This window comes from Scyliorhinus torazame, chromosome 8, assembly GCF_047496885.1.
Source record: "Scyliorhinus torazame isolate Kashiwa2021f chromosome 8, sScyTor2.1, whole genome shotgun sequence".
In the NCBI taxonomy this organism is placed as follows: Eukaryota; Metazoa; Chordata; class Chondrichthyes; order Carcharhiniformes; family Scyliorhinidae; genus Scyliorhinus; species Scyliorhinus torazame.
In genome coordinates this window covers 80,616,423-80,634,338 of record NC_092714.1, presented here as the reverse complement: position 1 = coordinate 80,634,338, position 17,916 = coordinate 80,616,423, and the positions used below count along the sequence as shown (strand labels likewise).

The window sequence follows — 17,916 nt, the reverse complement described above, 5'->3', positions numbered from 1 at the left end:
ATCCAGGAAATGGAGGGGTTTGGTCCGGGTGTCGTATGCCGATGACCTGTTGTTGTGTGTTCCGGATCCAGTGGAGGGGATGACGGAGGTCATGCGGATCCTTAGGGAGTTTGGGGACTTTTCGGGGTATAAACTCAACGTAGGTAAGAGTGAGCTCTTTGTGGTGCATTCAGGAGACCAGGGAAGGGGGATAGACGAGCTACCGCTGAAGAGGGCGGAAAGGAGCTTTCGGTACCTCGGGATCCAAGTAGCTAGGAGCTGGGGGGCTCTGCACAAGCTCAGTTTGACGCGGTTGGTGGAGCAGATGGAGGAGGATATTAAAAGATGGGATATGCTGCCACTCTCACTAGCGGGCAGAATGCAGTCGGTCAAAATGATGGTCCTCCCGAGGTTCCTCTTTGTGTTCCTGTGCCTTCCCATTTTGATCCCCAAGGCCTTTTTCAAATGGGTAAGCAGGAGCATCATGGGATTTGTGTGGGCGAATAAGACCCCGAGGGTGAAGAGTGTGTTTCTGGAGCATAGCAGGGACAGGGGGTTGCTGGCGCTGCCGAATTCGTGTGGCTATTATTGGGCAGCCAACGTGGCGATGATCCATAAGTGGGTAATGGAGGGAGAGGGGCGGCGTGGGAGACGCTAGAGATGGCGTCCTGTGTGGGCACGAGCCTGAGGGCACTGGTGACGGCACCGCTGCCGTCGCCGACAAGGTACACCACGAGTCCGGTGGTGGTGGCGACGCTGAAGATCTGGGGGCAGTGGAGGCGACACAGGGGCGAGGTGGGAGCCTCGGTTTGGTCACCGATTCGGGAGAATCATCGGTTCGTCCCGGGAAGGATGGATGGGGGATTTCGGAGCTGGCATCGGGCAGGGATTAGAAGAATGGGGGACCAGTTCATTGATGGGATGTTTGCGAGCCTAGGGGCGCTGGAGGAGAAGTTTGGGCTACCCCCGGGAAACGCATTCAGGTACATGCAAGTGAGGGCGTTTGTGAGGCGGCAGGTGAGGCAATTCCCGCTGCTTCCGGCACGGGGGATTCAGGACAGGGTGATTTCGGGTGTATGGGTTGGAGAAGGCAAGGTTTCGGCAATTTACCAGGAGCTGAAGGAAGAGGAGGAGGCCTCGGTGGAGGAGCTAAAGGGCAAGTGGGAGGAGGAGCTTGGGGAGGAGATAGATGAGGGTCTGTGGGCTGATGCCCTGAGTAGGGTTAATTCTTCCTCCTCTTGCGCCAGGCTCGGCCTAATACAGTTCAAAGTTACTCACAGAGCGCGTATGACAGGGGCGAGGTTGAGTGGGTTCTTTGGGGTGGAGGACAGATGTGAGAGGTGCTCGGGGAGCCCGGCAAATCACTTCCATATGTTCTGGATGGGTTTTGGAGGGGTTTTGCGAGGACTATGTCCAAGGTGGTGAACGTATCGGACGAGCCGGGAGTGCAGGAGGCAAAAGAGGCCGGTATTCTGGCCTTTGCGTCTCTGGTAGCCCAGCGGAGGATTTTGCTACTATGGAAAGATGCGAAGCCCCCTAGTGTGGAAGCTTGGATCAATGACATGGCAGGGTTCATCAAGCTGGAGAGGATAAAGTTTGCCTTGCGAGGGTCTGTGCAAGGGTTCCTCGGGCAGTGGCAACCGTTCCTAGACTATCTTGCGGAGCGTTAGGAGGAGGTCAGCAGCAGCCCAGGGGTTTGGGGGGGGGGGGTTCTTTTGGGGTGGTGTTTGGGTGAAGGTGGGGGGGGGGGGGGTTTCCCTATTTGTGCTTTTAAATGTTATATGGGGGGTTATTGTATATGGGGGAAATCCAATGTATAATTTCTGATTGTTGTGTTTTTGTTTCTTTTTGCTTGTTGGGGGGGGGGGTTGTTGGAAAATTTGAAATATATATATTTTTTAAAATACGTTATGTCAATATTTAGTACCTATTGCCAAAAATCTGATTTGTATAGTCTTATTTCAAAATGCATTAGAAAAGCAGATGTGTAACCATGTATATGGATCAGGAGAAAACATAGTTGGAACAGTTCCAGGATTTGGAGTTGGGGAAGAGGGAACCTTAACTCATGCGCAAAGAATTTAGGGGTTGACGGGTATGTTCCCCTGAACTATGTAGTTAAATACAATAAGAACATGGTAGGTCCATAAATACAAGTATAAACAATTGCTGGTGAGAAGTTGAGAAATACAGAAGTTAGCATTCATTTATCGTGTCACTCTCTTAAGAGAGATATCATCCATTAAGTTCAGTATTCCAAGTCCGAGGCCACCCATTACAAGTTGTTACTCAAATGGCTTGTTTCTTCAAGCTAAATGTACTTATTCCAGCTTTAAAAATATTTGCACTGGCAGCTGTTTTCTCTTCTATCGCAAAAACATTATAAAAATCTATGCAGTAATATCTTTGTTAAAGCGAGCCCTGTCATTGTTAAAATACGTTCTAACCTTGGTTCTTGTGGCAGAAGAAATTATCTTCAGGCATTAATGAGTGAATGCAAACTTCGAAAGTCGCATTTCATATTGGCAACAACAGATTCTATTGTTGGAGATTCTATAGTTCCGCACATCTGGGACTATAATCATCTGTAATCTCCTGGCGTGGAGGCACAGATCTTCAGATTCACCTGGCAGAATATGTACTCCTTGGAACTTGTCACACTCCAAAACTTGGATCTTACTGAGAAAGTGTCCTGGGAAACTTCCATTTGGGATTCTTCCATATTAATCAGGGTGCCAGAATATCTAAAACTAGAGACATAAAGTTGGACAGCTGGCTTGGCTTCTTTCAGAGAAGGAATTATAACAACCCACTCATTTGGAATAGTACACAAGAGTTCTCCCAGATGGAGGCCCTGCAGTTTTCACACAGAGACCTTATGGAAAGACTCCAAACCTTGGCCAAAAGTATGAAGAACTTGTATTTATATAGCAGCTTCAGTGTAGCGAAACATCCAAAGGTGCTTCACAAAAGCGATTATCACAAAATTATAAATCAATGCACATAGCAAGATATTAGATCAGGTGACCAAAAGCTGGGACAAACAGGTAGGTTTTAAGAAGCACATTAAAGGTGGATACAGAAGTGGAGAGGCAGAGAGCTTTAGGAGGAGTAATTATAGAGCTAATTAACAAGACAAATGAAGGCAGAGCCACCAATGATGGAGGGGCTGGGATTCAGCATACACACGAGACCAGAAGCGGAGGAGTGCAGAGATCTAAAGGGCTGCGAGATTGGAAGAAGTTACAGTGAAGAGGAGGGGTGAAGCCCTGGATGAACGCAAGGATCAGAATTTTTAAAATTGAGTTGTTGCACCCGAAGGGACAGGTAATATTGAGGAAGCGGGGGGCTGCAGAAGGACTTGAACAGGCTGGGAGAGTGGGCAAAGAAGTGGCAGATGTGAAAAAGTGTAAGGTTATGCACTTTGGACGGAGGAATGGAGGCATAGACTATTTTCTAAATGGGGAAATGCTCAGGAAATCAGAAGCACAAAGAGATTTAGTTCAGAGTCCTAATTCAAGATTCTCTTAAAGTTAACGTGCAGGTTGAGTCGATAGTTAGGAAGGTAAATGCAATGTTAGAAGTCATGTCGAGAGGGCTGGAATACAAGAGGCTGTATAAGGGTCTATTCAGACCCCATTTGGAGTATTGTGAACAGTTTTGGGCCCCTTATCTAAGGAAGGATATTCTTGCCTTGGAAAGGGTCCAGAGGATGTTCAAAAGAATCATCCCTGGAATGAAGAGCTTTACATAAGAGGTGCGGTTGAGGTCTCTGGGACTGTACTCATTGGAGTTTAGAAGGATGGGGGTCTTATTGAAACTTATAGGATATTGGAGAGAATGTTTACACTAGTAGGAAAAACTAGAACCAAAGGGCACAGCCTCAGACTACAGGAACGATCCTTTAAACCAGAGATGAGAAGGGATTTCTTCAGCCAGAGGGTGGTGAATCGATGGAACTCTTTGCTGCAGAAGGCTGTAGAAGCCAAATCACTGAATGTCTTTAACACAGAGAAAGGTAGAGAGAAGACAGGAGAATGGGGATGAGAAAAATATCAGCCATGTTTGAATGGTGAAGCACACTCGATGGGCCTAATTCTGCTCCTATGTCTTATGGTCTTATGAACCAATGTAGGTCAGCAAGTGAGGCAGGAATGGTGGCAACCTTTTCTTCTATGTCAGTGCTGAAATAACGTTTGAGGATATAATCTAGGCCAAACCTTTTAGTGCAACATTGTGGAAGCATTGGAGGTGCTGCCTTGCAAATTAAAAAGCAAAAAAAAAAAAAAATCGCTCATGAAAAAATGACTTGGTATGCAGCAAGGATGGAAATAAATGCACTAAATAGTCATTATTTAAATATGCTTTGTGATCATATCTATAGCTAATCTGGCACTGATGAGGTTTACATTATATTTTGGGGTTGGTATAAGTGCTTTTGGAAAACAATAGTGAAGCATTAATGAGGCAAATATAATACAGTAATGCAAAAACAGCCTATGATATGTTCTTAATATTACCAGTATGGCTCCTAATGGCTCAGCAAGAAGCTGAGACATAGAGAACAGGAATAACCCAAAATGTAGCCCCAGCCTATGGTGAAAGAGGTGACTTCAGTCCAAGAGGCTTTAAAATTGGCCTCAGAATTCAGAAACTGGAAAGGAGAGCTCTTACAAGTGGTCAAGCCTTGCTTTAAATTATGAAAATGTCTAGTTTCGCAATTCATGTGTTTGAGGCATAACTTTTGATTCTGGAAATTGAATTTTAAATTTAGATCAATGGAAACATCTGATTGAAAAATTGGTGAACAGTGAAGTAAGTGCAATTCAACCAGACCCCAAATAGTTACAGTTCAAAGGAGAAGTTTTATTGTGTTGCTGGGATGGTGAAGATCTGGAAGGTCCTCACACCTAGTATTATAATGGCTCCTTTGGAGGAACCAGTTTACCTCAAGACATTTTGGAAAATGGTTTGAAGTTGGAGCGCAAACCAGTGAGGTTTCAATTAGTCATGAAGGCTTTCCAGATCAAAGATGCTAAAAGCCAACTTGTAAACACTGGGTTTCATGATGGAAGTTTATTAAGTCTAATAAAAGAGCCATTGCCTCCATCAGAGATGTTGATTATTCATGTAGGTCCCAGATTGAAAATAAAAATAATCAATTTATATTTCTGCTAGAACATCCCAGGCATGCGACGTTGCTATGGAGATGGGCTATATAGCAGTGGTGGGCAACCTGCGGCCCATCAGGGTTTCGACTGCAGCCCGTGAGCCATTTTGTTGAGAGAGTGAGAGCGAAGTTTGCGAAACTGAGGATGCATTACCTCCCTACTACTGCCACTGACCCCTTCAAAGCAGATGCAGGAGAAGAGGAGATCCGGGAAATACAAGAACAGGGGAAAGAGCGAGAGCAGAGCCGGGAGATGTAAGGATGCGAGAAAGAGCGAAACTGAGAGCGGAACTGGGAGATAAAAGAAAGTGAGAAAGAGCGAGACTGAGAGCAGAGATATAAAAATACAAGAGCAAGACAAACTTCAGTGCATCCTTGAGTATATATTCCTAGACAATGGAATGCACAATGTAGATCTTTGCTCTGAAACACCAGCAGGCTTTGGAGAGTCCAAGGGGTACTCTTCACCAGATTGACCGCTATTAAGCAGGAGTTGATTTTTGTGTTAACACATCCCCCTTGGGAACAGACTGTAAAATGCACAATCCTGCATTATGCTGCTGCTAGGTATACTTTAAAATAAAACACCAAATCTCTCTCCAGAGTTTCTTTGCAAACATCGTGGATGATGACCGCAGTCATCACTAGAACAGCATAAATAAAATCCTGCAGATGCTGGCAACCTTAAACAAAAGCAGGATGGAAAGACACAGCTAGTCAGGCAAGAGCATCCGTGGAGAGAAGTCTCAAGTTAACGTTTGAAGTATTGCCCTTTGTCAGAATTTGATGCTGGCAAAGGACAACATGGCTGTAAGTTAATCTGTCATTTCAGTCCACAGACTCGAGTGTTTGTAGGGTTTTATGTCTTTGATGCAAGGATAGCATCTTATGGTGCAGAGTCAGGTTGTGCATGAAGGGTCTGACAAGGACTAGCCTTCTTGCCATGAGGCAGCAGGCAACAGAGGGTGCAGGTCAGGCCTCGGTGGGGGAGAATAGGTCGGGTTGAACCTTGGGGTTGGCGAGGGGGGGATTGGTGTCGAAAGGTCAGATATAGTCAGGCCTCAGATGCGGAGAGGGAGCGTGGTGAAAGTCAGGAGTCTGGCCTTTGCGGGGGGGATGGGGATGAAGGGGAGGGACCCCATGGGAATTCCCCTCCCTTGGGAGAAACTCCAGAAGAGTTTCATGGAGGTGGGTGGGTTCCGTGACAATTCAGGGGTACTGTGGGCATCCTTGGGGAGGTCGACCTGGGTCTGTTCAGAATCTATAGAATTCCTACAGTGCAGAAGGTGACTATTCGGCCCATCAAGTCTGCACCAAACTTTGAAAGAACACCCTACCTAGGCCCACTCCCCCACCCCATCCCCGTAATCTTTGGGCACTAAGGAGCAATTTTTAGCATGGCCAATCCACCTAACCTGCACATCCTTGGACAGTGGGAGAAAACTCTAGCACCTGGAGGAAAGCTACACAGACACGGGGAGAAAGTGCAAACTCCACAGTCACCCAAGTTCGGAATTGTACCTGGGTCCCTGGTGCTGTGAGGCAGCAATGCTAACCACTGTGCCACACTTAGAATAGTTACCCAGAAGCGAAAAGTGGTTTTAATCCTTCCAACTTTTTCTGTGTAAATATTGATTTACACAGAAAGGTCAAACCATCTGAAGTTTGTAATTTTACATCGAATTTTCGGATGGTTCCCAGTGCAGGGAAATAGCCCTTTGAATGTTGGCACTTCCCAGACAATTGCCATACGAACCGTACCTGGGAACTTCCAGTGGGCATTCCATTCCCACTGCATCTTTGGGGTATCCCCCAGTTACATTGCCCTGGTGTGCAGACAATACGGACCGCCGACATCGTGCTTAGTTGTCTAACAGTTACTGGAAGATTTCTCCCTGCTTGTTTCAAAGCGGTTTCCATGTTCCAATTCAGGAACACCCCGAGTGCCAAATGGCGCCTTGGATCGTTAATTTTGGCAGCTTTTAAAACAGCTTTAGACTCAGATGAATAACACTATAATTCAGGCGATTTTAGGTGCACTAAATTGGTGATGCGGGCCGTCCCAGGAGGGGATCACACACCAGCTTGAGTTGGACTGGATTTCAGTTTTAATCATGCAGTTTTATCCAGACCTGAAGTTGCAACAGCTGCCCTTCCACCTTCTCCCTTCCCACCTGGGCCAGGACCCCAAAACACTCTTTCTCGGTGAAACAGTGATTAATAATTGTATTTCTTACTATTTAATATACGGTATTCCCTGTACATGATATTTTCTCCTTGATATAGAAGATAGAACATAGTGCTGAAGGAGACCATTCCGCCCGTCGAGTCTGCACTGACCCACTTTAAGCCCTCACTTCAACCCTACTCCCGTATCCCAATAACCGCTCCTAACCTTTTTGGACACTAAGAGCAATTTATCATGTTCAAACTACCTAACCTGCACATCTTTGGACTGTGGGAGGAAACCGGAGCACCCAGAGGAAACCCACACAGACGCAGGGAGAACATGCAGACTCCACACAGACAGTGACCCAGCAGGGAATCAAACTGGGGCCCTGGTGCTGTGAAGCTACAGTGCTAACCACTGTGCTACCGCGCTATCCATTGGGGAGATCAAGTGCAGATAGGTGATTGTGCACCTACACTCAGTCCAAAAGCTTCCAGTCATCTGTCATATAAATTCTCCATCACCTTCCCTCCCTGACCTTGGCGCCATACACTGTTCTAATTAAGCTCATGAAACAGCACCTCATTGTTTAATTAGGCACTTTAAAACTTACCGGACTCAACACTTGGTTCAACAATTTTAGACCATAACCACAGTTCCCATTTTTCCAGACACAAGGTGCTGGAAATGGCTTAGCTATTACCATTTACAGCTCCTTTAAACACATCTTTTGTACTTTTATTTCTCCTGTCTTTTGCCTTGCATTATTATCCCTTCTGTCATTTAATTTTTCCAGCTTTCTACACTTTTGTTCTTTCCTGCCCTTCTGCTCTTTTCCCTGCCTTGATAAATCCCATCACATCTGTTTATTTATCCACAAATGTGGCCTATCATGCTGAGTATTTTCAGCATTTTCCAATTTTTTTCATAGTTTCTTTTCCTGCCCGCTTAGTTCGCACCGCTAACTTCAATTTAACAAATGCTCACATTTGTTTTGTTTTGCACAATCTCAAATGCTGCTTCAAGAAACAGAAACAGATATTCCACATAACATTTTGTAAAATGATTATGCAGTTACCATACCCTATAAACCTTGCTGCCCATATCCTAATGTACACTATTCTTACTGGTCAAAATTAGGTCCCAGTTCTCCAGCATCCCAAATTTAAAATTCTTATTCTTGTGTTAAAACTTCTTCATGGCTTCATCCCTCCTTATCTGCCATCTCCTCTAGCCAGAGTTCCAAAAAAACTCTATTGTTTTGAGTCTGACCTCTTGTGCATCCCTCACCCCCTTCCCTTTGTCTGATCACTGCCTTCAATTATCCAGGCACATGCTGTGGCATTCTCTCCCTCAGCTTTTTCACCCATCTACCTGCACCTTCTTTAAAGACTTCCCTCAAAACCAACCACTTTAGCTGAGCTTTGTCACTACTCCAAAAATCCCCATCTCTGGTTCAATTTTTTATCTGGGTATGCCTCAGTGAAGTAGCTTTGTTCTTAATAATAATAATAATAATATTGTCACAAGTTGGCTTACATTAACACTGCAATGAAGTTACTGTGAAAAGCCCCTACATTCCAGCGCCTGTTTGGCTACATGGAGGGAGAATTCAGAATGTCCAAATTACCTAAATTACCGCGTCTTTCGGGACTTGTGGAAGGAAACTGGAGCACCCAAAGGAAACCCACAAAGGCACAGGGAGAACGTGCTGACTCTGCACAGTGACCCAAGCCGGGAATTGAACCCGAGACCCTGGCGCTGTGAAGCAACAGTGCTAATCACTGTGCTACCGTGCCGTGTTTTTTGTGTTAAAGACACAATATTAATGCAAGTTGTTGGTGGGAAGGGTAGGCCACAAGAAGGGAATCTTTTGGTGCTTCCTTTGTTCCAAATAAACCCTTCACATCACTTGCTCCAAGTGCCAAATGTCTGCCAGGCATTTTGTCCAGGCTTGGTAAGCCACAACTTAAAATGCATTATTTCAGTGCTGGTTCAAGAGCTTCTCAAGGTGTGGATTCCTTGTCCTGCCAGCAGCAGGGCAATTAGACATGGGGATACATCTGGAATGGATTGGTGACAGGGGTATGATTGGTATGTGCAAGTTCTATCACTGATCTGTCAGCTTTGAATGGAATTTTGGGAGTGTTTGTGGCCAAGGTAGCAGCAACACAGGATTCTAAGCTAGTTCTCAGCAGATTGCAGTTTGAGGATCAGCATAGACTGGGGAAATTGATGTCCCAATCAGGCACATTTATACAGAATAACTTTTGTGAATTGTTACAAGGATGTACAGTATTGTAATATACATTGCTGTTACACACAGATACACAGCTTTGGGTCACATCATTTTACAAAACTACAGCATATTCCCTTGCATTATACAATTAAATAAAACCTTATATCATGTAGTAAATACAAGTCAGCATAATATTTCAGTTCAAATCATGTCAACTGATCACAGACCTGCTGCCTGTTCCAACCTGGCAGTGGCAAAACAATGAAATTAAACAAAACTGCTTGTTTGAAGTGCAATACATTAAAATTTGGTCACAGGATCTGGCTAATTTTGGTATGGGCATACCTTCTGGCCAGAAATGGATTGTCCCATTACCAGCCTTGCACCATCATCCCTTCTGTCCTGCAAGTCGATTTCCATCCTGTCACCAGACCTTCCCTGTTATTCTTCTCTCTTCTCCTAGTTTTCCCCGTCTCGAAACTTGCTTAAAGCCTGGTACATCGGTAACACTGTTCAGTTCTGACGACAGGTCACAGATCTGAAAATGTTAAGTCAGTTTCTCTCATCACACATGCTGCCTAACCTGCTGACTATTTCCAGAATTTGCTGTTTATATTTTGGATTTCCAGCATCCGTAGTGTTTTGTCCTTTGGCAATAATAATATATTTATATCTATCAGTCTACATGACTTAAAGGAGAGCATGTAGGCAACGATGTTCCCATATGTTGCTGCTTTTCCCCTTCTGAACTGAGGGCTACTGTCTCAGTAAGTTTTATGAGTTTCTGCACTGCATCTGGAAGGTAGCTTATTTACACTGCACTTATACTATGCTGGTAGTGGAAGGGACAGATATCGAGCTTAGTGGTGGCAGAAGAGTCATCACTGCTCCAGCTTGTGCCTTACAATCAGGATGCTATCATTGCCTATCAGAACGATGTACTTATACAATACGTAGCAGCAATAATTCGTAGTGCATTCCAAAACTGAGGTCACTGTGGTGATATGCATCACTGTAAATACACAAGGGGTTAATGTAAATACACTACGACTAAGTAAACACTAGAGGGAGCACCAGGGACATAATTACATGCAGACATACAGCTAATGAACACACAGAATAGGACACGACAAATGAGCAGTCAAGGCACCCAGAGGTGACACTACCAGAAGGGGGCATTACACAACCCATATAAAAGGACAGGGCACACATGCTCTTTTTCTTTCCACAGGTGACACTTAGAGAGAAGGACAGGGGCAGATCAGAAGCATCACACCCACCACGTGGCTTAGAGCAGACTGGTTAGTTAGACTGAGTTACTATAGCAAGATTAGCAGGAGAGTCGAACTCAAGTAGGAGAATTGTTAACTGTTCAATAAATGTGTTAAACCTATCTCCAAGTATACATCAAGAAAGCAGCTGATGCTACACGAAGAAGCATAACAGATCATGGTACCAGTGAGTGCTTGTTGAATCTATATAGTTCAACTCAGCGAGATCCGTGACTACCAGCAACAGCACCCAGGCAAGATGATCGAGATTCCGGTTCCTCAGCAACGACGGGAATCTCAGTGCCAACTGGCGTGCATTCAAGCAGAGATTTGAGATTTACATGGTAGCAGCCAACCTACAAGACGTGGCTGATGTTGAGAAGATAAAGCTTCTACTCACCATTGCGAGTGAATGTGCAACAGAAATCTTCAACTCCTGCAGGTACTCCAAAGTGCAAGAAAAGAGTGATTTCCAGACAGTCCTGGACAAGTTTGAAAACTACTGCGAGGTAAACACAAAAGAAATCAGTAAAACCGGCGCCTATACTCACCACGAGGCAAAGGTAGGCTTGAAACAGAAGCAAACGGCAGTTTTGATTGGCAGCCATCTTGCGAAAGGAGCTGCACATGCGCAGTTCCCGAGAAGACGCGAACCGGCAAAAGTGTTTTGTACATGCGCAAGAAGCCGCGCATGCACAGTTGTGAAAAGGGCACACAGTAAAGGAAAAGCGATCTGCGCATGCGCAAACCATTCCTACGCTCTACCTCACAAGCGTCATGATGTCAGAGGCCATGGACCACGCCCACTTAAAAGGGAAATGTCCGAAAATAGTGAAAAAAGATTTTATAGCCAGAAAACACAATTCTTTCACCTGGGACGACAGCACAATGCTGAACTTCGACCAGTAGCTTAAAGTAACCTCCACAGAACCCTGCGACAAGCAGTTAGCACCGCCCTAAGAAATAATTTAGTCCTTGAAGACCAAGACTCAGACGTTGATTTCTTCCTTGGAGATAGTGAGCACAGTGACAGCTCCGACACAAAAAGAGGTGATATGATCCTTGAAGACTACTACTCGGAAGATGATTTCATCATTGGACATGGCGATCTCAGTACCAAATCCGAACCGCAACGAGATGATGTGTACATTAAAGAATCCGATACAGATATGGATGAGTTCTTCGGATTTGAGGATCCTCAGCCCAGCAGAGACGACATCCCAACCCACGAGTACAGGATTCTGCTGCGGCCTGATGCCAAGAGACAGAGCGGTACAAGCCCACAGAGAATGGCCTGACGCCATACCAGTGGTCCACGCACCACGAAGAGTGGTCCACGCACCACGAAGAGTCCCCGGCTCCGCACAGAAAGCGATGACAGACTCCACAGCGAGACCACTGCACGTCTCCACACAGAGAACACAGAAAGACTCCACAGCGAGACCACTGCACGACTCCACACAGAGAACACAGAAAGACTCCACAGCGAGACCACTGCACAACTCCGTCGAGAGCGCACAGATCGACTCCACAGTGAGACCACTGCATGACTCCACACAGGGAACTATGCCAGACTCCACAGAGAGCGATACAAGCCTCCACAGCGAGCTCGTTGACAGACTCCACAATGGAAGCAACGCAAGACTTCAGAGCGCAGTCCTTGCATGAACAAGGTCTAGCAACCTTATCTGAGCAACCAGCAGCAGACGATGCAAGTCTGTCAGGCTCAAGTGCACAGCAAGACGACTATGACAGTGTACCACGCTCACGTGAACAACAAAAAGGCTATGACAGTCTACCTAGCTCATTTAACCGACAAGAAGACACTGAAGGTCTACCCACTATATGTGCGACAAGTAACAAAGGCTTCACAATTCCCATGCAAGATGTGCAACATCTCAGTGAGACTGACAGACCTCAGCTAGTATGTACAGAGGCACTCGGCAATCAAAGTGAGGTTACTGGTGACTCCAGTGACACCACGTTAATTCAAACCTCATCCACTCAAGCCTCTCCACTAGAAAATGTATTCCTGAACGTTTTGACTCCGGACGGGGAGCATCAAGACACCTCAGATGATTCAAGCGGCACCTCAGATGATTCAAGTGAACCTGAAATGACTCCGGACGGGGAGTGTCAAGAACCCAAAGCTGATTCAGGTGAACCAGAAAGGACTCCAGACGGGGAGCATCGACAAGCCAAAGATGATTCTAGTGAACTGGACATGACTCCAGGCGGGGAGCGCCGAGGAATCAGAGACGGCACGCTCAATGAAACAGCAGATGCCAAGAAGGACACTGACAGAAGTAACTTTTTGAAGGGCTAGAATTCTCCATTCGGTGTGGTCATTGAGCGCAACAAACACAACAACAAAACCTACAAAAACAACAAAGACAACAAGAAGCGTACCAGAGGCAACAAACTCAAGAACAAGCACGTCAATAACAACAATCACTACGACGATAGAACAACAACTGGTATGACATGGTACAACTCTGCCCATGAAGGACAATGTTACTGCTCAGCTCAGTACAATGACATACCATGGCATGACAACGCATCTTACCAATTCACGTGTGCTACACTACAGACAAGCAAATCAGCTTTCAGGAAAGATGTCATCAAGATTTGCTACCACAAGCATAGAAAAAAAGAGTCCACCTCAATGAAGTGATTTGACCATTTGAACAGCTCCTGATGACTTCTTGGTTACGTAAACACCAGGACACTGAAGGCGTTCATAAGGGAATAACAGCATCAACATCGACACTTCCACAACAGCAGAAGACAGACACTCGACCGTGTAAATTCATGAACTTTGGACTCATAACTATTCTTTGGTATTGTATAATCCTCAACGTCATCATAACTATTATTTGGTATTGTATAATCCTCATTGTCATCATAACTATTCTTTGATATTGTAGTCATCACAGTCATCATAACTTGTACATGTCATCATGTTTTTGTTCAATTTTCTTTAACCAAGTACAGAAAATATGTAACACGAAAAAAGGGGGGATGTGGTGATATGCATCACTGTAAATACACAAGGGGTTAATGTAAATACACGACTAAGTAAACACTAGAGGGAGTACCAGGGACATCATTACATGCAGCATACAACTAATGAACACACAGATTAGGACACGACCAATGGGCAGTCAAGACACCCAGAGGGGGCATTGCACAACCCATATGAAAGGACAGGGCACACATGCTCTTTCTCTTAGAGAGAAGGACAGGGGCAGATCAGAAGCATCGCTCCCACCACGTGGCTTAGAGCAGACTGGTTAGTTAGATTAGGAGAGTCGAACTCAAGTAGGAGAATTGTTAACTGTTCAATAAATGTGTTAAACCTATCTCTAAGTCTGAACATTCCTTTGTCAGAGCATACATCAAGGAAGCAGCTTATGTTACATGAAGAAGCATAACACAACAGTCACCAAAGGTTTAGTCATAAAAGGCGAGTTTGAAGCAGAGAAGAAAGGTTTCGAGAGTGTGACCGGGGTTCTACCATCAATGTTCAGAAGGGAGGTAGCTCAGGAGGTATGCATCAAAGCACAGAAGGGAATTAATTCAACGCTGGAGTTTGCAATGGTCACATAAGAATTTAAGATAAAGTTCAGAATTCTAAATTCAGTGCAGTTGGGGGGGAAGAAGACAACGAGCGAGGGTCAGCAACTGAACCTAATGCAAAGGCAAAATGCAGAATGCAATTTTATCCAGCAGCAACAACCTCCGTTTTTTGTTTAAAATTTGTTTTTTAAAATAATCTTCCTGTACATCTTACAATGAAAACAACCGTTGCTGAATGAGCCCGAGTCCAATATTTCAACTGGGTTTTTCCACTTAACATTTCCAAATTTCTCTCACTGCTTGGCACATGTAAAACGATGCAATTGAAGCCAACTGTTGGTACAAAAGTGCATGTGCATGGTGATTTGCTGCTGGCTGTAAATCCCCTGCAGGAAAGAAGTGTCTCGAGTGCCTCTTTATTACAGGGTTACAATGCCACGTGCCAGTTGGCGGATTGCGGAGCTGCAGCCGCTCCGGGCTCACGCTAAACACAAGGAGATGCCATATAGTCCGGACCGTACCGTCTGAGGGACATCCTGCACACGGTTCACAACCGCCGCTCACTCCACACTTAAAACACACACGTTTCTGTCAAATGATTTCTCAAAACGAAGTGCTCGATGTATCCTGCAGAGTTTTGTTTTTAAATTCAGTCCCAGCGAGCGAAGCTTACAACCAGCAGCAATTTGGAGTTGTCTTCAAAAGATTTCTCCGCCTCCTCCCTCCCAGCCGCGAGCACCGAAAACCAAGACACTTCCAACTTTACTCGCCTCGAAGTAGTTAGGGTTCAAGTTTAAAAGTTTTCATATTTCTCCTCAAGCCGGTCTAAGTCTCAAAAACATCCCAAATCAACTTGTGGAACCACCATCCAGTCTCCCCTATTTTTCCTGCAGGAGGCAGTTCCGCACGCCAGCGATGAATTAATAAAGACCGACCTTGTACTTAAAAAAACCCTCAACCAGAAACAGAAATTTTGCAAAAGAAAAGCCCGCCTGGAACACCCAAAAGTCGGGCTCGTGCACCTACCTCTGTACGCCTCCGCTGTAAAGATGCACAGAATAGACAATAAAAGACATTTGATAGGAATGTCCATGTTGAGCTCGGAATAGTCAACGTATAAGTTTAAAAAAAATACATTAAACTACTCCGAGTAAACACCGCCTTTACCGGAAACCACTTCCCCAAGCCAGTCCCAAACTACCTGATCACAGCCCACAATATCCAAGTGCTGTGCCCAATTATCACCCCCCCCCCCCCAATTCTAGCAACAGTAGGGGGGGGGGGGGGGGGGGCGTATTGACTGGATTGTTAAGTAACGGCCAGAGTGACAAAAATGGGAAACGTTATTTGAAATATGTTTCTGCATTTTGTTTCTCATTGAGATGTTTATGGTTGTACGGATTCCGTTTAATGCTGAAAATAACATTAAAAAGAAAAGCATTTTTAAACAAATCATAACTGAAGTTCTAATTGCATTATGCACACATAAACTACTAGGGATGTAATTTATTTTCTATCATCACTTTATTTGTGGTGCAGTAAATCCAGTCGACTTTCTCACAAACAGGAGCATCTTGTTTAGAAAGTATAAACTTCACCGCAGGAATTTACTTGCACCAACTAAATGTTATTTCTTATTCACATTTCTTTGACTGACTAAAATGTTAGCACCAACACAAAGCAAGACAAGCCACCACCAAACAAAAGATAAAAGATGCTTTTAAAATCTGACAGTCACATTATATGTTTGGAACCAGATCAGTGATCAATCAAATTTTAAGAAGTATCAAAAAGAGATGTAAATTTACTAATACTGAAAGGAAAAAAAGTGTTCACGGAAAGTAGTATACGTTGTATTCTAAAATATATGGCACTAATGACCAACACATATTTTGGTGCATCAAACTGGAATTCTTGATATTGGTTCCCTATGTAGCCACGGTCTTAACCTGTTGTGAGTTGTTTACTAACATATTGCATTCATATAGTCCCTTTAACGTAGAAGACTATCCCAAAGCATATCACAGATCACATCAATAAAATGAATGCTGGGCCAAAGAAGCAGGTAACAAGGGGTGACCAAAAGTTTGATCAAAGTGTATTTTAAAGATGGTTTTAGAAACAGAATAATTCCCTCCCTGAGTGTACCTATGCCACATGGACTGCAGTGGCTCCAGAAGGCAGCTCACTACGACCTTTTCAAGGGAAATTAGGGATGGGCAACAAATGCTGACCTACCAGCGAAACCCCAATCCCATGAAGGAATTTTTAAAAATCCTGGACAGGTGGCCACCCAACCCATAATGTCTGTGCCAACTGAAAAAGGACAATCCAACCTAATCCCACTTCCCATTCTTGGTCCGCAATCCTGTAGGTTACTGCACCTCGAGTGCATAGCAAAATATTTTTAAAATGCAATAAGAGTTTCTGCCTCTGCCACCCTTTCAGGCAGTGAGTTCCAAACTCCCATCACCATCACTCATCAACTCCTTCCTAATCCTAGTCTAGAGACTTCTGCTTTTAATCTTTATTATTATTGTCACAAGTACATTAACACTGCAATGGAGTTATTGTGAAAATCCCGCAGTCGCCACACTCCGACGCCTGTTCAGGTACACAGAGGGCGAATTCAGAATGTCCAATTCACCCAACAGCACATTTTTCAGGACTTGTAGGAGGAAACCGGAGCACCCGGAGGAAACCCATGCAGACATGGGGAGAACATGCAGACTCTGCACAGACAGTGACCCAAGTGGGAATTGAACCCGGGACCCTGCCGCTCTGAAGCAACAGTGCTAACCACTGTGCTACCGTGCCGCCCAAAGGCAGGAGAGCAGAGAGAAAGTGCTGCTTCCACCTTGAGGATCATGGGGATTTTTTGCAGATTCACAACAAAAGCAAGCAGCCAACATTTGAGGGCAAGAGAAAGAAATAGCAACACAGCTTCTCATCTCAAAGTCCAGAAGCTTTCTGCTGGTCTACTGAAAACCTTACATGGCAGGACCTAATCGCTGTCTGTTGACGGGCAGGATACTGTCCCTGGCCAATCCCTTGGCCATCAGCCAACCAATCAAACCAAATCCCTCTAATTTCTCAGGTGCCATAAAGTCTGGGTTCTGCTGTTCAAAATCTAAAAACTCATAGCGGAATGTACTATTTAGCAACTTTTGAGTTCCTCACTTCCTCTGCTTGACTTAAAGGTATGTCTCCATAAAGGATCCATGGACTAAAAATGAAATTGACAAAATAAAAGAAATAGGAAATAAGGGAATCAGCAGGAAGGATCCTTATACTTTCTTGTCACTGGGTCAAAATGCTGCAGCTCGCAATCTAACCACACAATTGTAATAGTCACTACCACCTTCTCTAGGTACATAGGATTCACCAATGACTGCAGGCTTTGCTAGTGGCACGACCCGAGAATGAATAAAAAAAGATTTGTTCTGTGATGTAGCCAGTCACTTTCAATATCTATAGTTTTTTAAAAGTCAGAAGTTTAAGTAAATTC

The 17,916-nt window shown here is 44.7% G+C and overlaps 1 protein-coding gene across 1 annotated transcript in view; it reads right to left on the bottom strand.

The window, feature by feature from the left end:
- Positions 1-15,630, bottom strand: part of srpx (sushi-repeat containing protein X-linked) — a 110,798-nt gene extending 95,168 nt beyond the window's left edge. The window contains exon 1 of the mRNA XM_072513888.1: positions 15,435-15,630. Within this exon, the coding sequence (XP_072369989.1) occupies positions 15,435-15,501 (67 nt within the window). The 5' untranslated portion in view covers positions 15,502-15,630. The remainder of the gene's footprint in view (positions 1-15,434) is intronic.
- Positions 15,631-17,916: the final 2,286 nt, after the last annotated feature.